At 41.2% G+C, this 25,259-nt stretch overlaps 1 protein-coding gene across 3 annotated transcripts; it reads left to right on the top strand.

Annotated features, from left to right (window-relative positions):
* The first annotated feature begins 1,125 nt into the window (after positions 1-1,125).
* stim1a (stromal interaction molecule 1a) lies at positions 1,126-25,246 on the top strand. 3 transcript variants are annotated; one of them, XM_084558736.1, is made up of 14 exons: positions 1,126-1,349; positions 2,081-2,213; positions 5,137-5,267; positions 6,856-6,970; positions 8,649-8,760; positions 9,206-9,321; positions 13,082-13,259; positions 18,569-18,746; positions 19,505-19,672; positions 19,911-20,011; positions 20,096-20,325; positions 21,169-21,249; positions 21,718-22,135; positions 22,566-25,246. In XM_084558736.1, exons 2-14 carry the CDS (start codon positions 2,093-2,095, stop codon positions 23,074-23,076), a joined length of 2,460 nt encoding a protein of 819 aa, XP_084414862.1. In that variant the 5' UTR covers positions 1,126-1,349; positions 2,081-2,092; the 3' UTR covers positions 23,077-25,246. The 3 variants fall into 3 exon arrangements, with proteins under 3 accessions (XP_084414862.1, XP_084414860.1, XP_084414861.1); XM_084558734.1 differs by lacking the exon at positions 21,169-21,249 and having other exon boundaries at positions 1,129-1,349; XM_084558735.1 differs by lacking the exon at positions 21,169-21,249 and having other exon boundaries at positions 1,161-1,349; positions 21,718-21,781.
* The last annotated feature ends 13 nt before the right edge of the window (positions 25,247-25,259 follow it).

The raw sequence follows: 25,259 nt of genomic DNA, 5'->3' as shown, positions 1-25,259 counted from the left end.
TCAGATATGATATGCTTTGCAATATAACACAGTTTGGTGCACTCTGAAGCCTCTTCCTGTGGTCCGCCATAAATCTCACCCGGATGATGCAAGGGGTAGTCAAGCCCTAGCAAGACAATTCATTTTGACTGGAAGTTCTTGAAATCTTGACAACTAAACTAAATCCTGAAACCAGTGTTTTTGCCTCCCACTTTCTCACATCTCTTAAGTTTATACTGTCCTTTGAATGATGAATAGAAGATGGCTAGGGCCGACACCCTTCCATCAAGGACATAGCTGCCAAACACTGTCTGCCGCGAGCGAAAAACATCATCAGAGACTGCACACATCCACATCACGGACTGTTCTCTCTGCTGCCCTCTGGCAGGAGGTACCGCAGCCTGAGGTGCAGAACAGCCAGGCTCTGCAACAGCTTCATACCTCAGGCCATAAGACTTCTGAACTGCAAATAGTCTGTTGTCAGGTTTGAGGATGCAACATCCAGTGAAAGAATTCAGCACAATAATCCAGTGCAATAATCCAGTGCAGTATTCTTATGCACCATATTACTTTATTACTGTTTACTGTTTGTTTTTAGACACTTATTTAAGTACTTGTGCCTTAAGCATTCCTATCTATCATAATAATAATAATAATCATAAAAAAGATACGTTCCAATATGAATAATTGTCGTGTTATGGCAAATAGACTAATAGTGTGGGGGGAAAACTTGTTTAAAAAATGTTTATACACATAAAACCTCACTCTGTATATATAATTTATATTCTTCCTTCTCTATTTCTTGTACATTTGTTCATATGCTAGTATGCTAATTTGTACATTTTTGCTTATACTGTTTCTATTTTATCTTACTAGATTTTATTCTACTTATTTTTTTATTTCTATTTTATTTAATTTAATCTTTTCTTTTTATCTGAGGTTCTTAAGAGTGTGTTTTTTTATGTACAACTAAGCTACTGTGACCAAGCAATTTCCCTTGTGGATCAATAAAGTTTATCTAAGTCTAAGTCTAAATACAGGGGCTTGCAGTACTTTGACTCCACCACTAGATGGCTCAGTTTCTCCATTTGTTTAAATGTATTTGAGTTGAGGGTCCAGTGCGTACTCCAGGCGGTAGGGGGCGACATTTGCCGATTACCAGCTGCTTGCAGGGCGCTGTAGAAAAAGACCAGCTAGCCGTCTGTCCACATTCTGCGGCTTTTTCGGTTCAGTCTCTTCGTCGGAAGGAAAGACCGAGACCTCGAAGAGGAGGTGGAGTTCATTGTGCTTCAACTCCGCGGCACCAGGCGTCTGCTGCGATGTTAACACGGAGCTGAAACGACACATCTGCTGGCTCCGATACATGACAGGTAACTATTTTTAGGCGTACAACAGAGCATTGTCCCGGGAGTAATATTTCCATGTAGCCTAGCTAAAACTACAGTTGCTCTTCGTTCAGTGTCGTTGTACTGGGCTAAACGTCAGCTGGGGCTAATGTGTACGTTTGTAGGAAAACAAAAACGGCAAGTCGTGACCGAATTAAAGTAAAAACATGGCAGCATTGTCGTGATAAATTTTTAGGTGTTTGTTTTATTCACCTTTGTTTGATATTCCACTTAAATTCCTAGTTAGCCGAAATGTTCAGCTAGTTAGCTAAGCTAGTTAGCCGGGGCTTGTCAAACACCCAACCACGAGACGCAGACGTTACCAGGCTGCTGTTGCTTCTCATAATCTTATTACTTTTCACCTCGGTTGTTTGCAAACACACCGCGAAGAGCCCTAGAGCACAATTAAACCGATAAAGTAAGGTCTCTCTTAGCTAAAGCCAGGTATTAGCAAGCTAACCACTGTTCAGGAAGAAGAGGCAGGTATGACGAATAATCTTTATATAACTAACCGTGTTTCTTGGCCTCTTCAAAACTCTAATGTTATTTACTCAATTCGGGAAAACTGTCATAAATCTTCTGAGACGCAAAGCAGTCGTTTAGTTTTAATAGTGAACGTTGCTTAGTTGGTTAACTTGGGACAGCAGCACTGAAAAGTAGTTTTGTCATGAAGCTTTATTTATTTATTTATTTATTTATTTATGTCTTCTTTCCAGCATACACCAGCCATGGAGCTCCACAAATTCGTGACCTTGTGGATATTTTGTTTGTGTCTCATTGGGGAAAGTTTGACTGAAAAGCAAAGTTCACCCACACCGGATAGTCAGTCTTCTGAAAATGGTATCTCAGGTGAGTAATCAGTGACGGCATTAAACTGCGGTAACATTTTAAAACTCTTGTCTCCCATCCACCCGTTGTTAAGCTAAGCTGACACGCATACATACACCGTAGATTGTCACTTAGAGTATTACTGTCCATGCCACATCTTTGTGATTGTGCAGGCACTAAATGTGGCCGTGCTGAGAATAGTCCAGCTGGCATTCTCCATTATGCCCTGTCCTCCAACTCGGATCAAGCCTCCTAGTCAAACATTGCATTGCATATAATTAATAATGATAATATTTAGACACCTAGATCTTGGGTGGGTGCTTAAGAGATTCTTAACCTCTGTGTCTATCCTGACAGCAAACAGCTGCAGAGACTAATCTCAGTTCTTTTAAAATTTCTAGCTTTTATTTCAAGTACAGACATGTTGAGTGAGCTTGACAGGCTGGTTTTGGGGAAAATACATTTTTTATTTATTTATTTTTATTGGGCTCCTGGATCTCTTTGGCAATCGCTTGTTAAAATCTTTGAAGTGATTTTGGATGACTTATCATAACGGTTGCTTCTGTCAAGCGTATCAGCCAGTTAGGACATGACACTGTGTTTTATTCATGCCACTAGTGTAACAGTTTGCATCTATTGTCTGTTGCTCTTATGTGCATTTTTAACTAGTTAGTTTGACATTATACACAATTATTGTCCTGGTGGCTATTATTATATTAGTCAAACACTTTTATGAGCAGCAGTCTCAGCAAGCCACATAATGCGAGTGGACTCTCGATGTGGCAGAGATTTTCAAAGCTTAACATATATTTTGAATGCCGATAGCGACTGGAACTGCTGCAGTCATGAGGTGGCAAAGTTGTAGAGTGTATACTTCATCTGCATGCTGACACACACACACACACACACACACACACACACACACACACACACACACAAAGAATAGCTTGCGCAACTTGAACTCTTAAATAAGGCAGGCAGACTGGTATGTAAATATCTTATCTCGTGTCCCTGGAGGTTTGCAAGCCAAATGAGAAAGGGGGCCAGGTTGGGTTTCTGAGAGTGTTGCAGGTGGCAGACTTTTCACTAGGTTAACTGTCATTCTTTGCTCAACAGGGGTAGTGCGAATGCGGGAGAAAGTAATTGCCTTTGTGGTATGCGGCTTTGCAGGTTTGCTAAAGCTGAAAAAGCTGTGTGTGGCTAAAAAAAATTAACTTTTCACTATGCGGAAGTTCACTTCGTGCATCCCGCCTTCCTGCTTCTGGTTTAGCGGTTTCACTTTTTTCACTAGGTACAATTTTTTTTTCAGATATGCACATTCAGTGACGCAGAAGCAGTTTCAGAGATAAATCTGTGACGCGTTTTACTCTGTTTTGTCTCTCTGTAACTGTTAAGCCTGCTTGTCAAAACATGCAGTTCAAGGAGTAAAGAAAGCAAAGCCTAGCAGGATGGGTTGATCTGTGTGAGGGGGCATTACGCTGTAGACACATTGCAAACAAAATGCCTGGAGTTTATTTAATGCAGGTATATGGGTGACAGTGATTGAGAATCCAGCAGTTAGGAGTATTTATGAAAGGGGAAGTGAGGTTTGCTTTAGTCACTTCTACACCACCTCGATGTTGTAACATGAAAAGCAGTGGCTTTCTGGGAATTCATTCTCCCTAGATTTGAAAACTTAAACGTGTATGCACACTAGCAAACTTTAATAAACTCCGATAAATTGGAATCCTGCATTTTCTACAATAATACTATAATCATTTAACTAGCAATGTTATGCTATATTGTACAATTGCTTCAGCTGGAGCACGTTGTTGTTAGGAAGTTTCAGCCACTATTTCATGTTGGCAAGCAAGGCCAGCCTTTCCTTAAATCCGTATCATTACCTTCCTCTTTTTGTTTTGTGGGTGTAATGCCATGAAGTACACAATGAATTATACTGAGTTCGTCATCCGCTTCTCATACAACTTCATTTAACTGTGAAAATACACCTATGAGATTAAAAACCTCACATTTTAAGATCATATTTGGTTGAAGATAACCGCATAACACAGTCTGTATAAAAGGTACTGAAAAAGGAATTGGATTAATTGTAAGCAGGTGCTTTCAGGAGTTCTGCTCTTGTGAAATCACATCAGCCGCACTGCTTTAACTTACAATACAAACGTTAACCTACTGATGTCTCAGGTAGCCAGGCATGCAGTTATAACTCCGGGAGGGCATGCCAAAAGTGGTTTCCTCTTCAGGGTAGTGGCTACTTTATCTGTGATCTATGGCAGACAATTTGTAATCGCCCAGGAAGTTAGAGGATACACAGTGGACATACCACAAACAGAAACACAAATCAGATAAATAATATCAGAGCCCTACACTTGGAAGGTTTCTTGCAATTTCTTGATTCAAATAAATGGTAATTAATAAAGACTGGTTCATCACGTGGCTTCTTTTGTCCACACAGTTAGTCTGATGGATAGAGGTCTGACAGAGAGGGTTAGACAACATCTGGCTTCTTGGTAACATCCCAGCATCAAGTGGAAGATCTTATGTAAACAAGCCTTTCTCAGCAGCCAAGGAATTTTGCAGTTCAGTTATCTTGTAAAGAGACAATGGTTTAGGGAGGTCAGTTAAATAGGAGACATTTCTGGGTTTTGTGCCAAAAGCACAAAAGATTAAAAACCAAAAATCCCAGGATTTGTTCAGGTTGGTGCTTTGGAGACTCAGGACGACAAAAGGGAGTAAAATACCAACATAAACCACAAAATGTGCATTTTAAGATTTTGGAAATGTGAAATTTGTAAATAGTTTTTTGTCGATTGTCGAAAAAATAAAGCCTTTATTTCACTTAAACTGGGAATCAATCAATTTTACGTAGTAGCACTGTGAATATAATATTGACCCACAACATTGCTGTTAACAGCTTCTTGATATGACTCTGTTTATCCATCAGATTTTTGTCGCATCGATGAGCCACTATGCAAGGATGACAACGCCTTTCTCAGCTTTGAGGCTATCCGCAGCATCCATAAGCAGATGGATGATGACGCAAACGGCAACGTGGACGTGTTGGAGACAGATGGCGTAAGTACCAGTCTGAAAAGACACCATCAACATCAGGGGCTGTTGAAGGGAGATGTTCTGCGCAGTTACAGAGGTTGACTTCAGTCAGTCTGAAGAGGCTAACAGATACCATTATTGTAACTCTCTGTCATCTGACTTGTCACAGGATTTGCTGCTAAGGTGGCCAGTTAATCATAGCCCTGCAATGACCATAAGCTGCAAATAATTAACCAAATTCACGTTGAGTTCGGTTTTAGCAGGAATGCGCGTTGCAGGCATTGATTGATTTGTAATGCATCTGACTTTTCTCTTCAGTTTACTGAATTATATTGAAAGCACTGTATAAACTGTTATCATTTATGCTCATTCACATCTGTGTAACGTCCATCAGAAGTGGAGTCTGCTGCTTCTCAGCCATCATTGCTTCCTCTCAGACGTTTAGCTTACATCCTGAGCTCTAGTCTAAACTGCAAGCTGTGGCCTTGAGGTCGTCTCCTCTGGAGCCTTGTTTCACGTTGCTGCTGTTCGTGGCATGTAGTTGAGGCTTGACCAAAGCAGACAGTGTCATCACATCAGCTGCATCTGCTTTTAGAAGAGATACTTGGCATGTAATTACACCTAAGGCAAAGAATAAAGTGTAGTACATCAAGCACTCATCTGTAGTGGCATTGAGCAGAGAAATATATTCCCAAGATGATCAAGAGTGCTTCAAGACGGTGCTCCTGTTTCTTGTTATGGCACAGTGATTAAATAATGAGGAGAGTTGATTTCTTTACGGCCAAGATCAAAGTGTGCATCTGGCTTTTACGAGTAGGCTTCAGGCCGTAGACACATTATACAGATCCTGCTAATTTATCAGTGAATATATTTTCAGGAGTGCAAAATTTCCCCTGCAGTGCAATCTTAGTGAAATCCTCCCACACGAAGAGAAGATCAAAAAAAGAACGTCATCATGACTTAATACTGTCTTTCAACCGTGTTGCATAGCTCCGCTTTTGTGGGAGTGCTAGATGTTTTATGCCGTTTGTTTTTTTTAACAAACCTGGTGAGCGAGTTAGCCTACAATATAGTGGGCAATCAGTTGTGTGGTTCCACCGGCCAGCAGGTGACAAGTACAATAGGAATGGGAACGAGTGGAGTCCAAATTACATACTTGTTTGTTAAGTCAACCGGTATTTTTTGTGACACATATCACAAAAACTTTTTTTTTAGCTCTTTTTTTTTTTTTTTTTTATAACATCACAGTTGGGCTTATTATATTTCTGGTAGCTGTACGTGACTTCCACTCTGAGTAAAGGAAATATACGCATATGCTAAACAAGAGCTGCATTTTCGTGTTTTATGAGGGTCATAAAGACCGCAGTAATGAAACGGGTCACAGTGCCCACAATAAATTCAAACCTCAACACTATTAGAAAATGTGGCCTTTGTCCTCCAGCCATTCATGCATTGTATCTGCTCTGACAGACTGTCTGTGTTGTAGGTTTGTATGCTGAGATTGTGTGTCTAACAGTGTTAGAAATGCAACTTTACTAGTGCAAGATTTTAATCTTGTATGTAATAGTAACACTTGTCACTTCTGCTTTTTTTTTTTTTTTTAATCCTACAGTTCCTGAGAGAAGATCTGAACTACCATGACCCCAAGGCCAAGCATAACACCTTCCACGGGGATGACCAGTTCATCACGGTGGAGGACTTGTGGACCACCTGGAAGGGCTCTGAAGGTAGGACTGCTTTGACTGCTTTTTACATTGTAGACTGTAAAACTTGTTCTGCACAACATGTTCCTCACTGATACCTTCTACCAATACTATCTGTAAATATTGCACAGCTAATTGCTGTTTTTTTGTAAAACAAAAAAAAGTGTATTTGACTGACAGCCTGGGGATATGGCTGTGTTTTTAATAGAGTTTGTGATTAAATTAGAGTGTATATATTTTCCCCTTGTCTGAAAGTGTGGCTCATATCTTACCCATGCTTGACCTTCTTACTCACCCAACAAAGGAGCAAGGCAGTTGCACGTCTAGTGAAGTGTGGTCTACTTATCAGCTTCAGCCAGTTTCAGGCCGGACATCATTGAGTCTGTCAGCACCAAATTCACATCCATAGTCTAACTTCCTTCTGGCTATCTGCTTGGCTTGGCTATCATGTACTCACTGAGAGCACATTTCACAGGAGCTGTGCTGTATCTGGCACTCATGTCTCTTCACACCCTTTCCTCTGGCTGCCTTCATCCCCCTTTCCTCTGCTCGTTGCACTGCCTTATGCTGCATTGCAGTTTGTAGAAAAGCTCTGGAGGTTTGGAGCCAAGAAACATTTTTTTTTTGGGGGGGGGGGGGGGGGGGGGGGTTCAAAAGAGCGACACATGAACATAGACAACCCACATTTTTGACTCTCTTCCAGGAGCTGGGGAACAGACATGCCTTTCCCAGTTATGACAATGGTCAAGTCATTGTGTCTTATGACACACTGGTCAGCCACAACATTAAAACCACTGACAGGAAAAGTGAATAACATTGACCATCTTGCGACAATTCAGTGTTCTGCTGGGAAACTTTCGGACCTGGCATTCGAGTGCATGTTACTTAGACATATACTACCTGCCTAGACCAGACCAGGCACCCCCACCCCATAGCAATGACACTCCTTGATGGCAGCGGCCATCCCCAGCAGGATGCAGCCTGACACAGGCAGACACACAAAATCGGTTTAGGAACAACTCAAAAAAACATGAAAACCAGCACAAGGTGTTGACCTGGCCTCCAAATTCATTCGATCCCAAACTGTTCAAGTATCTGTGGAATGCACTGGTACAAGCCAGATCCCCAGAGGCCCTTCCTCTTAACCCATAGGACCCAAACACCCCCACCAACAACACTCTGTTGCCAGACACCACAGGACACCCTCAGAAGGCCAATGTCCATTCTTTGATGAGTCTGTCCAACTATTTTGGAGAGAGAGTCCTACACAATATTAGGAAGGTGGTCATAATGTTATGCCTAACTGACTGCTTGAAGTTTAGGATTTTGACATCAGGAGGTTTTCTTGATGTTTTGTAGGCCTTTATTGAAGCAAAACTAATATAAATTCTTTAAGCCATTTTCTTCTTTTTAACTTTGGTTTGTTCTTGAGCAAGTGAAACACATGATTAGTTAGGTTGAGATCAGTTACATCCAAGACAAATGTGTTGCTCGCCTTTCCCGATTCCCTGGGTAGGGAAAGTATCAAGTTTATTATTATTAAATACACTCTTTAAACATGAACATAAAAACATATTGCTGCTATTTTCTGGCTGCACTGTATGTGACATATTGGTGCCACGTAGCTTCATCAGTAAGCAAGTAAAAGAAGAACCGATAAGGAATGTCACTGAATGTTTTGTTTTTTGCCTTTTGCCCTCAGTGTATAATTGGACTGTGGATGAGGTGGTGGAATGGCTCATCACCTATGTGGAACTGCCACAGTATGTGGATGCATTTCGCAAGATGAATTTCAATGGAAGTACCATGCCGAGGTAAGGGACCTCATGACTTGTGCCAACTCTGCAAACTGCACTAAATCTGCGAAAAAGTGTGGGCGCGTGATGACAAAAAGAAGTTTCAGTTTATATACGACTGGGAAGACTTTTTTGTGACCCGAAAAGTTAGAAACATTAACCCACGGAAAAATTGACACACAGTCAGGGAATAATACCAACACATACCACTGACTAGATGAAAATCACGTTCATGATACTATCATTCAAGGTTTGTACAGTATCTTTTCTGATTTTCCAATTTCTTTATTTGCCTACAATCAAATGAATCACTGTTGGTGTTCCTAAAAACCATGAATCTGTCAGAATGGTCATTTGAATTTAGATTTGTTAATGGATCACATTACACAGGGTCCAGAATGGATTACACTCATTGCTCTTTCTTCCTACTTCCTGCAAAATGAATGTGTCTGTTCTGTCTCAGGTTGGCTGTGAAGAACACCACTCTGACACTCTCTATCCTCAAGATTTTGGATCGCAGCCATGTGCAGAAGTTGCAGCTCAAATCTTTGGACACTGTACTGTTTGGAGCACCCCTGAGTATGTAACATTATTCCTTCATTTGCCAATGAGTCAATGAGTTGATGATTCATTTCCTCTTTCATAACACTGAAATACTTCCTTCCTTTTTCTGTTACTACTGTTTTACTATGATATGATCATGATACTAGATGCGCTAGATGTGATATAAGTACCTGAACTGATGGATTAATTCAGTCACCTCCAAAAAAAAAAAAAAAAGTTCATTCTGAGTTGTACACAGGAAGTGACTAGCAACGATTTGGCAAAAAGAGACCATTACATTCTGTGAGGTGTAGACATGACAAACCATGAAATCATTGTTTGGCTGGTACCAAGTTAAATTGATTTCTATTTTGAGGGGAAACGACGAAGGAGGTACAACCAATAGGAGCGTCTGATACAGTTTATTTACATATGATGCAAGCTTAGAGTTCACCAAACATTAACCTCTAAGAAACACTGTCCACAACTTTGGTTCCTACGTTCTTGGAGCATTTGGTGAATCAAGATGGAGTGACGGCACCCTTGACAGTATTGTCTGTTCAAATCGAGAGTGTAATTGGCAAAAATAGCTAGTGCTTTCCATACACCAATAATAGTGACCAACTGTCTGGTACAAAGTGACGGGGGAACCTCTTTGTCAGTGGACGGGGCTTTTAGCTTGTATATTGTGAACAAAAACCACACATCCACCGTGGATGCTCTGATACTAGGATTCATTATAATACTTCTCTCTGCAAATGGAGAGAAAAGCCTTTATTTCAATCAGGATGATGATGTATATTTATCTTAAAAAATGTTTCAAAAAGCAGTCAGAATTTCTACACCAAATATTTTAAAACTATTCAGTTGATTAACATGTAGGAAACAAAAGATTGGTGTCAGTGAGTGTAGGTTTTTTAATACACAACATTTCAAAAAGGTGGTATCACTTGGAAGTGTAGAGCTAAATTTCATGACGTAACACATTTGCTTGTGAGAATCAATGTTGTGGTTGTAGGTTTCAAGACAGAAATGCAACGTTACATAAAATTATTGCAATGAATAGGAACAGGAACTTGTGACCGATTTACTCAGAGACCATGGGAACATTAGACAAAAGTGACAATAGAATTTAGAATAAAGATATTTTGACAGCGTGGGAAAGGGGAAGTGCTTGAGAATGTAGCAGTGGAAATATCCAAAACTGACCATGAAGGGATAGAGACGAAACATGTAAACAAATCTTTTATTTTTTTCAAGTTTTAAAAGAATAGTTATACAGTTATTATGCAAGTAATTAAGGTAACACTGCAAACTGAACGCACAGAGCTGTGCTATGTGTGTAAAGTGTAAAGTTTGCCCTTGTGCACTAATTAACATCCAAAGCCATCCCCTCAACTCTGTGTGAAGCTCAGGTGCCTAGGAGACGTATAAATAATAAACACCTCATGTTACAGGGAAGCTATAAATATGTTGCATTGAAATATTTTTACTGTAAAACATCTGCAGGAGGTTTTGAGTTCCCCAGAACAGCAACATTACCAACATCCTCACCACCGTTGTCTGCTGCCCTCATTTTTCTTTTCTACAACATGTTGTGGTCAAATTTTGTTTGCTGCATTCAGTCACTTCCTCATTTACTCTCTTGAGCAAGCTCACCTTTGCTAAGTAGGGTAATCTTGTAGCACCTGTTTCAGGGATACAGGCAGTGAGCTGAGGCTGAGGGTTAGACCACGCTGCTTTGTATTCCAGACACGCCGCTCTGCGTACTGAGACGAATAAACACACCACACATACTCTTCCTATTCTTCTCCAGTATCACTGCTCCAAATCTGCATTCGCACGTTTCGGCCTGTCAGTCTTTTGTTTCTTCAGGCATCACAGTCGGTGGGGTGTGTCTCACAGCTCTCATGCGCTCAGCAGTACTTTTTTTCATGTAATCTGTGTTGACATGTTCCCAGAGTGACTGCCAAATATTTATTTACGCAAAAAAAATATGTTTATTGTTAAAAGCTTAGTTACTCTTGAACACTGTCATCTCACTTAACTTCTAAAGCTTTGTGTAAAAATTGTAATCTTAGTATACACAAATCTGTAATGGTGTATTTTAACTGGAAAACAACCAAGATGGATGAAAAGTGAAGTGGAAGGGTTGCTTGTTTAGAAGAGCAGTGTTTATGAGAGCTGATATATTTAGCCTTTCATGAAGCAAGAGTAGAATATTAAATGAACCTTTGTTGAAAGCAGGCATTTGCATTGAGGGGGTCGAAGAAAACTGCAGAGGAGAACAGTGCGTTGTGGTCTGTCTCTGGCATGTGTCATTGTAGATGTGTTTTGTTAGAGTCACGCCCAAAGGAAGACATTAGCAGGAGCTGTCTGGCTTTGACAGCCTCTCAAAGCCAGGGGGTCCCATCAACAGTCAGACTGACTGACCGACCGTGTAGAGCAGCAGCATTTTAAGACACACTTCACAAAGGCTGGAGTCTAATATAGTGAGCAGTTGTGTAATAATTAACCCAAGCCCATTTGGGTCCAGTTATTTCCAGTTTTGTGGCTAATTAAATGTCATTTGGTGCTGTCTTGGTGGTTTGAATGTTTTGTCGACTGAATAATAGTAAATTACTTAGACAACACTTTGCTAGTGTTGTAAGATAAATACATAGCTGAAGAAGTGTAGCTTTAGGAAATTATTTTAATTCATCTCAGTATTTAATTAAGCATCTCTAACAGTACGTTTAGATACCGTCATGTAATTTTGGGTTGCTCTGGATGGATACTCTACACAATTACAGGTACAACTGCATTATTCCTACTCGACTTGTTCATCTGTGAAGACACCGAAACAGTGGTTTACAGTCGCCTTGTGGATTTTCACAGTTCTGTTTTGTTACTGGGACACAATAACATGCACAAATGGTCCAAGTTCTTTGACTCTGATGAACCGGTGTTTGTTCTGGACTTTATAAGCAAGTCTACAGGAATATACACAGTCCTGCTGGAAGATCATTAAGCACCAGCAAGAAGTTTAAATGTGTGTCAGTAGAACCGGGAAAAAGACATGTTTTTTTTTATTTTTTATTTTTTTTTGGTGGCATGTCGTCATCATCTCATTCAAAGAAGGAGAAAAAACAGCACTCACTCTCTCATTTAACTTCCTTTTGTCTCACTCCAGGAAGTCAGGTTTTTTGACATCCCTCTCCCGTACATCCCTATGCAGGTTTTGCGAGAAAAACTTGCCTCATTGTGTTTCTTGCAAGGCTACGCGTCAGTTGCTGCATGCACGCTGTTCTTTTGACTTGACAAGTGACCTTTGTTAAAGCAAAACGTGACTTAATCTTATTAAGATTGAATCTGTGGTTGAAAGATATATCTGAATCTCTTTGAAATGGTATAGCTGCTTTCTAGTTGCTTTATTATCTCTATGAATTACTTAAGTTTGCTTCACAGCACTTCATGTGTACCAGAACTTGCTTGATTTCCTTTGCATGAACATTAGCCCTGGTTACAGACTGAAATAGGCTGTGCTAAGCTGTCTTTATCGTGGTCTTTTGCACTGGGCCCCTCTCACCGCAACCTGAACTTGTGCTACTGTTTCTTCTATTTGTGTCACTCTACAACACTTGCAGTATGACTAGGCTACACATTCTTGTGAAGCTTGCTAATTGTTGGACAGCTTTTTTATGATACACCGTGTATTGCCTGGCTAAAATGCATACCCACATTTATATACTTTATAATGAAACTATTATCATCCTACTAAAATTAAATATTTGTTTCTTTTTTCTTTTTATTCTAGTGAACAGACATAACCACTTGAAGGACTTCATGCTGGTAGTGTCAATAGTCATAGGCATGGGTGGCTGCTGGTTTGCCTACATCCAGAATCGCTACTCTAAGGACCACATGAAGAAGATGATGAAAGACCTGGAGGGCCTGCAGAGAGCTGAGCAGAGTCTGCATGACCTACAACAGAAGTGAGGGTTTTTTTCCACCACCCACACAACGAACTCCAGTCTTTCACACACACGCTAATTTAGTATTTCCCTGAATCGCATAGTTAAATGTGGAAATCATTTTTGACATGCCATGAGAACAATTAACACGAAATACATTTGTACTCGCATTCTTCTTATTTAAAGTTCAACTTCCAAAAAAAAAAACTTCAAACTAAAAAAAGAATTGATATCAACTTCAGCCCAGGTTGGAATGGCAGTGCTGTTTGCATATACTCGTGTTAATTATTAGCTTATTCGCTTATTCTCTTATTGAGTTGTCAACCTCAAAACGTTACCTTTAAGGGGAACAGCTGAAGTTTTTCTGTTTCACCCCTGACACAGCTTAATTAAATTATACCTAAATAACAATTGAAACAACCACGTCGGCGTACAAAGCCTTCATTATGGAAAGTAACCAGCATGTACTCGTATCCTCAAATTTAAAGTTGTGTTTCATTTAAGTGTATTTATCATAGTAGCTAACCTGAAGTACTTATTTTGTCAAGGGAAACATCCTGCAGGAATTCATGACTCAAGGATTTTACTGTGCAAAGAAGACATGTTGGATTGTTTGAATATAATCATATTCTTTTCCAGTATTCTTCACGATTCATTCAGCATGCTCCTGTTTTAGGCGAGCGTTGATCTTATCCATTTCCAACTAAAGAACCGGAGCGTCGGTAACAAGCAGGGTTAATAGACTTGAGAGAAATTTGCCTGGACCGTTGACACTTTACAGGTTTTGGGGACGTCGGGCCTGTTGGGTTCAGTCTTCTTCATAAGTTTCATTTGGTTATACACTTTCCCCTTCCTTAACTTTCTGGGCCATGGAGCGCTACCAGTGAGGAGGACTTGCAAATAAGAGTTCATTTTAATCTGTGGACTGAACTGTGAGACAGCTCTTGAAGTATAAATTTGAACAACACTGGTATTCTGGTTATTATTGGTTACATTGGCTGCAGCAATGCAGAGTGTGATGAATAGATACCTTTGTTCTAAATTTAGTCTCCACTGACACTGGTCTTCTCAATAGTAAATTTCTATGTATTTCCACAGTCATGACAAAGTTTTAGGTCATTTTGCATTCAATCTTCACTTTGTTTGCCAGACTTGCTTGTACAAAGGAACATTGTGTTATTATTATATGAACTGGGAAGTAAAAACTGTTGCGTAATGAAAAACTGGAAGTACTGCTCTGCCATTCATTGGACAAACCATTTAGACAAATTTGCTTAAGTTGTAAATTATATTTAACCATTAAAATATTTAAGCCAGTTTGACAACCCTTTACAACTTGCAATCAGACTGTGTTATCTGCAGTTTGTACAGTCACGTTTTAATTGGAAGTTTCAACATCTGCTTTGAAAGTGCGTCTATTCCCATGAAATGCTGCTCAAATTTGAACTTGGCAGCAAAACAAACACACCCATCCCTTTATTGCTCACACTATAGGGCCGGAGGACACATCAAACTGACATTAAAGAGCTTTTCTAAACTTTTCTTCTCATGCTATTTCACCGACATCTCTCTTTGTTGGAGTTGACCCGCTCTTCTTCTGCTTTTAGTTTATTTCCCTGTTTTTTCTGGATTAGGCTACTGGCGCCCCTCCATGCAAGGTTTAAGAAAGTGGAAATATATTAGTGACTAATTTATTACTTTCTAAACTCTTTGGATAAATGTGGAAAACTTTGCTTTGAGCAGTGGTGATCAAAACCACTATTACAGCATGAGTGGTTTTTACTGAACAATAGCAGACAAGAACTGATCTCATGAACAATGCTGCTGCATATTACAGTACAGCTGAATGCAGAGGCCGACATGGGTTGGTTATCTGGCAGACATGAGTACACAGGACAGAGTATTTATCCCCAGATGTAAGATGCATATGTTCAAGGAAACATATCCAATGCTACCATTGTTTGACATCACCTCTGATCAAATGGTGAGATACAAGACTTTTCTGCTGGAAGAAAAGAAGCTTAAGTCTGTGTGAAACCATGCGGAGTTCAATGTTTTTTCGTTCCTTCCCAACTAAACAAGTCAGCTGAGGTGATTTGTTACCTGGCACTCGTGTGCTTACCTTATGGGAACTTGCATTCCTTCACTGTAGAATTTGGATTTGAATCAACACGGATCTGTATTTGGTCTTTAATTAACTTGGTCCCAAAAATGGTCAAAGCGAGTGACCTCTAAATCTTGCAGCTCGGCCGTTATAAAGCAAAGCTCTTGAATAAGCCTTTGATTGAATGTTCGTGCCGCCAACTTTGTGGTCATCCGTCGCCGCTTTTGGCATTTAATGTTAACAGTGAAACGAGGCATTTTAAAATAAAGCACCCCAAATAGAGCCAAAATGCATACAGTATAACACACAGAACAATTGAAAGACATACCTAGCTATTTTGGTCCTGTTAATACTTCAAGGAATGCTCAGAATGTGCCTTAAAGCGTGCACTGTATCCTCTTATTCCTTTAAAGGATACTCAAACACAGCTTCATTTCATACCCAGGTCAGGTTGAGCTTTGAGCTTTTCAAAGGAGACGGAAGAGGCTGGGATAATGCCATTAAATTGTCATTACTCACAATGAAGGGACATTTAATGTTTCGCTCATGTTTTTGCGTCTTTGAAGTATTTCAGGTTGTGCAAAACTGTGAGCGGTTTCACGACAAATTGGACTGCAGTCTAATTTATTGGAAATCTGTGAAGGTGCAGCTTTGCTATGATTAAAAGCAGCTGGAGAGGAGTGTAATCAGGACTGGAATTTTTTCATAGCGAATATGACAAAACAATAATTAAGTGTGAGAGTCGTTGCTCAGTGGGAGCGTATTGATGTTAAAAATAGAAAATAATTGCTCATTTTGACATTTCTAACAAGTTAAATTTGACCCAAGACTGAGCGTGAAGGATAGCTCATGGAAAACTTTTTTTCCTCTGGGGATATTTTGTATTATTAGGTCAAAAAAAAACAAGGGATAGACTCAGGACTTACTCCCTGACCCGAGGAAGGAGCAGTGACGGGCGTTGCCGCATGACTGCACGACTTTGCTGGCTCGATGCTTGGGGACATCCACCAGGGAAAGATGAGCTGTTGTAGACATGCAAATTTTACTCACAATACCCTTATTACCCCCATGGAGTGATATTTGTATCTGCTATGGAACATATGATGGTATGCTTTGATGAACGACAAAAAGATGGAAAAGACAAGACTCGGGTTTCAGTGACTGAATGGACGTTTTGTCATAGCTATACAGTACGGGAGGTGAAAGTGTTTTTTGTGGGATTTGCTTGCTGAATACTGACCACTCACCGGATCCACTGATTGCCACAGCAGGGACGAATCACTAAGGTCGAACTCTGTCCCTGTGATAGACTGCCAGGTCAATGTGTGGCTTTATACTTTGATCCGTTGTGGAGCACCTGCCGCTGCCAACATTGAAGTAGGCTTTGATGTGTCTTTCTTTCTAAGCAAATTGCCTGTACCTTTTTTCCCTCTTCAGATCAAACCAGACAACCATTAGTGAATATTAAAGAACGGTAGACATTATTTAGTCTGCTGCGCAAGTACCCAAATTTATCATAGCTGCTTGTAATATCACATTAATTGCTTGGGGCAGTGTTGTAGTACTTCATATAAAGTAATGCAGAAGCTGCATTCTGCTCATATCCCTGAGTTATGGCTGCTTGTTCAGTGTTCCAGTACAATTTATCTGCTGCAATTCAGTAGTGTTGTGCAACTGCATTTTAAATCTAATCTGTGGTGTGTGTAAGAGTTCAGAGACAGGGCAAACAAACCAAGTGCTTTGTGTCTGTTTCCGATACTGTCAATTGAAATGCCAGTTTATTATACTGAGGATTTGGAATACTTTGTGTGTTCATAATCAGAATGAGTGTACCGTCTAAAGCACGTGTCTGTAACTCTGTTGCAGCCTTGATGAACAAGTACTGTGGTGGAGGGGGAGGGATATTATATTATAGTATATTTTAGGTCAGTCAGTGGCACAGAGAAAGAGTGAGAGGTATGTCCTCTGTCTGTAGCTGTGCCTTTCTTCCTGATCCCTGCTGCCAGCTGCTCTCTTTCCAAACCTTCAAGCAGATCCTGTGGTGGTATCAAGTAGCCTGTCCCAGACATGGCTTCCCTGTTGGGAGACAGTGGGAGGAGGCTTTGACCAGAGCTGGATTTCCTGGGTGCCTTTTACAACGCCGTTTGACCCAGCCTCTCCCTCACTGGTGGGAGATGGTGTTAAGCACGACTGCTTAACTAATTTCAGCTGTAGTGCTAATTCGCCCACCTTTTGGATTTGGGGCGTGGTGTACAGACATCCTGGAAAAAGAACTCGCGACAAGGGCACAAATATTGCACGTGATGCGTAGCCGTACGCTAGTTGCCACGTAGGCTTATGTAAGATCAATGCAAATGTAATGATGCATATTATTTATGGTTTACTGCAGTGTTTGTCCGTGTCCTGTGAGCTCTGCAATGCAGGTCCATTGGAACGGTTTTTGGCATTGACACTGTAGCTCCGCCAGTGCGTTCAGATCTTAGCTAGAGAATGGCAGAGGTCAGGGTCGAAAGCTTTAGCAGGACTGCACACCAGCCACATTTTCCATAGCTAGTGCCCTGGATCAACTTTCATGTCTGTGCTCCCTCTGCCATTGTGTTCAACCTGACTCGGGGGAGAGTGGTGCGCCCTAGTGACTAAAAGGAGGTATTACATTTTGGACTGAAAATAAAAATAAAAATAAAGAACCTGAAAATACAATGGCCTGTCAATGCTGCCGTTACAATGGGACCCTTGTTCTTATTGTATAGAATAATTAGCTGAATGTCCCATCTCACATTAGGTTTACAGGCTTAATAAAACAATTAATTTTGATTAGGTGTCTGTGTCTTAACAGTTATGTCAAGTAGACTTTTTAATGAGCCTGTTCTAAAAATATTCCATGTACAAGGCAAAATGTGTTCTGGATACAACAAGAGTGTTGGGTACCACACTGTACTGATCTAAATTTACACACAGGCAGCTGTTGTTAGTTAGCCTAGCAGCTGATCGTGGTCCTTTGCTTTCTACATGTCGGCTATTATTTCCGGCGATGCATGTCTGATGCAATGCTTAAGTTCCACACATACATGACACTCGCATGCTGACACTCACCGCCAGCCCTTAGAAAATGACACTGGCACCGACTAGGTTATGTTTCAGTAAGCAGCCACCAGTGTCATCTTTCTAAGACAAAATAAAATAAGAGATAACTATTTCTAACTTTGCTCCTAACTCTGTCTTTCAGGCTGCAGATTGCCCAGGAGGAGCACCGCACAGTCGAAGTAGAGAAGGTGACCCTAGAGCAGAAGCTGAGGAATGAGATAAATGCAGCCAAGCAGGAGGCCCAGCGACTGAGAGAGCTGCGTGAAGGCACAGAGAATGAACTGAGTCGCCAGAAGTATGCAGAAGAAGAGCTAGAACAGGTATTTGCACACTGATACCTGACGTTTAAACATGGAGTTTTTATTTGGGAAAAAGCCAGGAAAACTGAGTCGAATGAGAGTTTTATACATTTCCAAGGTGGCAACGGCACAATATGTTTAGGTCTAACAGATTCACAGCTTCTTTAATATAAATACACCCACTGGCCTCTTTGTCTATTAGTAATTTGGCAGGAACAGCACAGCACCGCCCACACAAGTAAGTAAAAGACATTAGTATGTGTAATTGGTAAGATCTCCTCTTTGGGCTACTGCACATATTAATACAAAATGCTTATTTGATAAGATAAGAGTAGCTGCTGGGAACCAGGGCTCCCATGTATAGAGAAAAAGGTAAAATATCATCAATAAAATATCTGTAATAGAAAAAAATCCCTTGAATTGGAAGATACTTAGGAGAAGTGAAAGGTGTGTATTTCTCAGAAACGCCCACTCAGAAGCACACAATACACGACTTTCATATTCCATGTTCTCTATAGATAAAGTTAATTATCACGTATGTCTTTTTGAAGGTTTGTGATGGCTTGCAGCTGATGGTGTTGGATGATAATCAATTTACATTTTTTTTTAAAGCAGCTCATGAGTTGTTATTTTCCATCTTAGTTGTACTAAAAGTTTGCAGGTCTATTTAAAATCTAAACTACTATTAAAAATACATAAATAAATACAAAGGCAGTTGTTGCCAGTTCTTTAGAGTCTAACGTTTTAATTTGTCCCCTTATGTCTGGGACTTGTTGCAGGTACGCATGGCACTGAAGAAAGCAGAGAAGGAGTTGGAGTCACGCAGCAGCTGGTCGCCACCGGAGTCTCTCCAGAAGTGGCTGCAGCTCACTCATGAGGTGGAGGTGCAGTACTACAACATCAAGAAGCAAAATGCTGAACGGCAGCTCCAGGTGGCCAAAGAAGGGGTATGCATATAAATAAATACATATTATAAATACTATTATTATGTTGCAGATGACGAGAGACATAAGTTTCAAGCTAGACTGGCAGAAATCATGTGTGTGTTTCAGTTAATTCAGTAATTCTTGAAATACATTCTGAATAAAAATAGTTTAAATTGTGGTCTTGTTCTTGAGTGCTTATATGGGTACAATATTTCAGTATTTTAATAAGAGATAAATGTTTGGTCATTTGTTTTTACAGGCAGAGAAGATAAAGAAAAAGAGGAACACTCTTTTTGGTACTTTCCATGTGGCTCACAGCTCCTCGCTGGATGATGTTGACCATAAAATACTGGCAGCGAAGTAAGTCCGAGATGTTTTCAAGTCATTGGTATTGACTGCTGCCAATTTTCAGTAGTAATAATAATCCTCATTTTTTTTTTTAAGACAAGCCCTCGGTGAGGTGACAGCCGCTCTGCGCGAGAGGCTGCACCGCTGGCAGCAGATAGAGATCCTCACAGGTTTCACCATCGTCACCAACCCGGGCCTTCCCTCTCTGGCCTCAGCACTCAACCTCGACGCTAGCTTCATGGGCGGCAGAGCGACGCCTCAGCACTTCATCATGTCTGACGACATGGACGACATGGACGAGGATATCGTACCCGGAACTCTGCAATGTAAGAGTTCGTCCGAATCTCTCGGCCACTCAGTGGGGAGTAGCAAACGCGTCCCTAAACAGTCCAAGGCCCCGCTGGGAAAATCCAAAAATCAGCCCACATGAGAATTCGGACCTTTTTATACGCCACATTTACCAGTATATATCCTTGTGGCCTCCCTGGTGATGGAGGCAATGAGGGTTAAACATGTATATGATTGAGTGTTGTTTTACATTTGTATAATGTTAATTAAAAAGAAAACTGTTCTGTTCTTTTAAACACAGCTCCAGTTGAATGCCTTTTGTTAATTGTTCTCATTTTGGATAAAATTGTTTACTTGGCTCTAAGTCAACTATCGAGACTGAAGACTCCTGTGACTTTCCTCTGGAAATTGAACTGTCAAGAACAAAAAATATACTTCTTAAAGAGAATATGTTTTTGTGTAGAGTATTTGTAGTGGTTGTGTCCTAATATGTGCTACAGACATGTTGAATCAGCTGTTGGTCAAACACCTGCAACAAAAAGACACACAAATACACACAAAGCTGCTCATCAAATTCTTAAAAGCAGAAACTTTGCACAAATGTCACATCTCACAAATGTTTAACTCATCAAAAAAACATAAAACACTATAATGTTTTGTAGCCATGCTGTTTTACAAAATACACAACATATAGGTCTTGACAAACGAGCTGGAAGTTGTGCATCAAAATCCCATATCGGCAGCAATAGTGAGTGAGTCTTTTAATCAACATTAATTACGCTCCCTATCTCCCTATCTCACTCCCCTCTCTCCCCGCGCCGCCGCCACCACCTCCTCTCTGGCATTTGGCGCCCACTGTTGTCTCACTGGCCTAACAACAGATGGCAACCGACTGTTGGAACGGCGAGCCAGTGACCTGTGCTCCGTTGGTTCGGACCTTCAGCCCGTGTGGAAATATCCTGGTTGGCCATTTACTTGTGCCCCCGATTCAGTCCTCTCAGTCTGACATCCCCACCTCTCCCCTTGCCTAAAAACAGAGCATTAATAGATTTTAACCAGCAGTATGATGCAGATGGACACGGCTGAAAGGGAAAAGAACTACTCCATGCTGCGTTCATCTAAACAAAAAAAATAAAAATACCCCTTGACTTTCTCTGAGTCGCTTGCTTGCTCCATGTACTCCCTCCTCTAAATCCTCTCACCATCCAGTGCACCCCTCCTTGATTCAGTTACTTACCCTTTTGTTTTTCTTAGTAAACGTACACATCCTTTAATTTGATTTCTTGTACTGTACGACACAGGCTAATACTTAAATTTAGAGAGACGTATCCCAGCACCTGAATATCTTTCCACTAATCTCCCGTTTAGTCTTGCCTTGTCCATCTGTCTCCTCTCATGATGTTAATAACTCTCTTGTTTTGTGCCAACAGCTCCCAGTATGATGTCTCTGCGCCAACGCCACATTGACCCCCAGCTGGCTATGGGCTCTCAGAGGTTGGTAGAGAATTGCCTGTTGGCGGGGCAGCAGGGGGAGGGAACCCCCCACCCCCCCAGGCCTAGGGCCGCCTTCAGACAGTCGCGCAGCCAGTCGTTCGGGCAGCTCGAGTGTCTCCCTCTGCCTCCTCTTTCCTCTGCCGTCTCGCACCCGTCCATCATCTGTTCTTCCAACCCAAACCCTCATTCCTTGTCCTCCTTGTCCTCTTCCTCCTCCTGCGTACCCAGCTCTGTGGGCGGCAGTGCAGGGCTTCATTCCTCCCATGTATTTCATGCATCTTTCCAGCCCATGGACCCCATTCCTGATTTCACGTTCTCAGACGTCTCCAAAGTGCGCAGCAGCGACAGTTATGGGTACTTGCCTCTCCAATTTTCCACAAACACCGCATGTGCGTGGGTGTTGTTTTTTCTCACCACCTGCTGCCGTTCAAAATTTTAACACGTATATACCGTAGTCTAGATTTCTACTTCTGTACGTCCTCGGTTGTGGTTTCTTTTTTTTTTTCTTTTTTTTTCGTGCCATGCTGTCTTTTAATTCATTTTGCTTTCATGGCATTGCACCTGACGAGCCATCACAGATTCAATGCTCCTTTTCAACCTCTCCCAGTGTTCATGGTGTTCTTTGCCTGCCCAACTAACAAGTGTGGAGTATCCAGTGTGTCCCCAGCGTGTCCATGGCTTTGAAGAAATAGTGTAGAAAAACCCTACGCATGCAACGCTTCCTTTAAACAGTCTATTTTGTTTACTGGTTTCCTCTAACTCGTGTTTTTTCCCTCCCCCACAGGGACCTAAATCGCTCTGACTCCGACTCCTCCCTGTCCCTGTCCCAAGTTGGTGACCGGCTTTCTGCCTACAGCTCCAAGGGCCACCTTATCAAGCCCACATCTCTCATGCAAGGCCTGTCCGGCCGGGCAGACGATGTCATCTCGCTGCACGCTCACACCCCCAACGGTGGGAACCGCTTTCACGAGGGAACTCCCGCAGAGATCGTCTCTGACAGCCCCTTGCTCATGAAGGAGCTGTACGGCATGGAGATGTCACCCAGCATAGCAGAGATCAACAGCCTGTCAGAGTCGTCCCGCTCCTTCAGCCCAAACTCCACTGAACCCGACACGCCGTCGCCGACAGGAGGGCAGGCGGGGGCCGCGGGGGCGAAAGTGAGCAGCCGCATCCCGCAGCTGTCATCCAAGAAGAGCCCCCTGGAGGAAGACAGCGGATCGACGGGAGAAGACACAGATTCCACTGCCAGCCGCAAGAAACACACCTTCAAGATCTTCAAGAAACAGAGAAAATAAGAGCTCCATGGACTACAGGATACCAGAGCTGTATGACTGTACTCCTCTGTCTGGTCTTGTGTTTTTTTTGTTTTTTTGGGTTCATTAATGGTCAATTGATGGCACAGTTTGTTGCTGTTTCACCTACTCTGAGAGACTGTGGGAATAACCAGCTGTTCTGCTCATTTGGTCTATGTCGAATATGTCGGGGAAATGGGTAGGTTTGTATATCGGAATGTAAAGTATTATTTATTCTGCAGGAAGTTGTGCCAGTCCGAAAGGGAAATATGTCTCCCGCTTGGTTTTTCTTTCTTGTTCTACAATCTATAACATTTTTGCATGTCTTCACTTTTGTTTGACTGATACTCGAATGCTCTCAGTGTTTGCTCGGTTCTTGTCGTTGACCTGCTTTAAACACTTGATGTTTCTTTTTATGACTACCTAACCACCTGGCTTACAGATCCAAAATGAATGCGCGCTCCTTTTTATTCCCCCCCCCCAACTTTGTTTTTATTGACGTTTTTCTGTCTTGTGTTGTCGTCTTGTTTTCAGATCAAATGACACATTCAGGGGATCCTCAAACAGATCCTCCAGTATAACTTTAAGGTTATAGCGGAGTATATAAATAGCAGCTACTGGGTGTTGTTCACCCTCCTGTCAACTGAAACAATATGGAATACAAAATTATGTGTCACCTGAGAGGAAAGATTTACAGAAAGACCATCAGATTGCAGCTTTAGACCTTCTGCTTGGAGAATCTTTAATAGCTTTTAGGGCATGGGAGGGATGTGTCTTGTCTCTTTGCTGAAGTGTCGGCTCAGTTTAAATCCCGGTTAACAAATTATCCTCATAACCAGGAGGTAATAAAGTGTTTTAAGATCCTAAAATATAAAATAAGGCTGTATGTTGGTTTAATTTTAATTGTTGGCAAAGATGTTACCAAAAATCTTAAATACCAAAATGTTCAACATAGCAGTCTGAAGTTACCACAGTGACGATGAGCTTTTATCAGACTCTATGTTGAGTTTAAAAACAAATAAGATGAGGTGCTAGCGTTGGACGCCTGTAGAAAGGTAAACTGCTGTTTTTTTTTCTTAGTTTTGTTTTTTGAAGAAGAAAGATTAGCTTCTTAAAAGTTAAATAGGATCCCCCATTTTCCAGTTAATTTGGTGAACAGGGTTTGAGTTTACCTTTTTGACTCCTGCTATCTCGTGTGTGTGCGTGATACCGTTTTTATATTTTGTTTAGGTGGACAGTGGCAGGGGATGGGTGCTGGTAAGGGCTACAGTTACAAGAAGATGAAAGCGAAACTTTCAAGTTGTAACCACTTTGTTGTATTCAGTCCGACAGGTCACGGAGGCGGGTCGTGTAAAAGTGCCAAATTACAATTTCTGTCAGAGGCCTTTGTATTTGTCGTGTGTTCATTCAGAAAACCTTTGAACTCCTTTTTAGACAGAACCACGTGGTGTATACAGTACTGTCTATCCAGAGTTTAAATGCTGAATGTTCAGGGGTATTGTTTCTGTAACAGTATCATCAGTACAGTATGTTTACATTTGTTACAGAGTATTACTCCGACGGGGGAACCTTGTGCCAGTTTTAATGCCGATTGCTTCATTCGAGCACAGAACTATGCATCAGTAGTCGTAGTTGAACGTAGTAGGGGACACCGGTACACTTTAGGGTGCTCCTGATCAATGAACAACCAAAAAAGTGCTGCAGAAGACACTGTCAAGTCTCCCCCAGCCTCGTAATGTAACAGGTGGTTTGGATGTATCCGTTTTAATATTTTACTTTCAAAACCAGCTTAAAAAAAAAAAAAAAAGATATCAATTTCCTACTGGTACTTTTTAAAAAACTGTTGTTTGTACCTTCTTTGCACGGCAGAGCTGTACATGGGTTATGCCACCTCTATGTGTGAGTGCGTGTGTCCGTCCGCTCCCGGCGTAATGCACTGTAAACGTTGATGCATGTCAACTGTCACGACGAAACCTATACTGGGTTAGAGGAGTGGATCAGCTTAAGCTCTTTTGTCCCCGTTTCCTACTTTTCTCCTCTTTACTTTGAGCTTCTATTTATGAACACATATATTTGTACAGAGAAAAAAAAAAATGATAATTTTGCATCTACTGTGGTGGTCTAGACTTTGATGGCACTCCTGCATGATAGCAATAAACTATTTTGAATGAAAGATGAGCTGATGT

Source organism: Chelon labrosus (assembly GCF_963514085.1).
Source record: "Chelon labrosus genome assembly, chromosome: 13".
NCBI lineage: Eukaryota > Metazoa > Chordata > Actinopteri > Mugiliformes > Mugilidae > Chelon > Chelon labrosus.
This window is presented reverse-complemented; position numbering and strand designations above follow the sequence as displayed.

What these genes read in the sequence shown, in the direction of transcription:
- stim1a (XM_084558736.1), top strand. Translation starts at nt 2,093, where the DNA reads ATGGAGCTCCACAAATTCGTGACCTTGTGGATATTTTGTTTGTGTCTC. An exon ending in AATGGAAGTACCATGCCGAG is followed by an intron (nt 8,761 to 9,205) that starts GTAAGGGACCTC and finishes GTTCTGTCTCAG; the next exon opens with GTTGGCTGTGAAGAACACCA. An exon ending in TCCAGGTGGCCAAAGAAGGG is followed by an intron (nt 19,673 to 19,910) that starts GTATGCATATAA and finishes TTGTTTTTACAG; the next exon opens with GCAGAGAAGATAAAGAAAAA.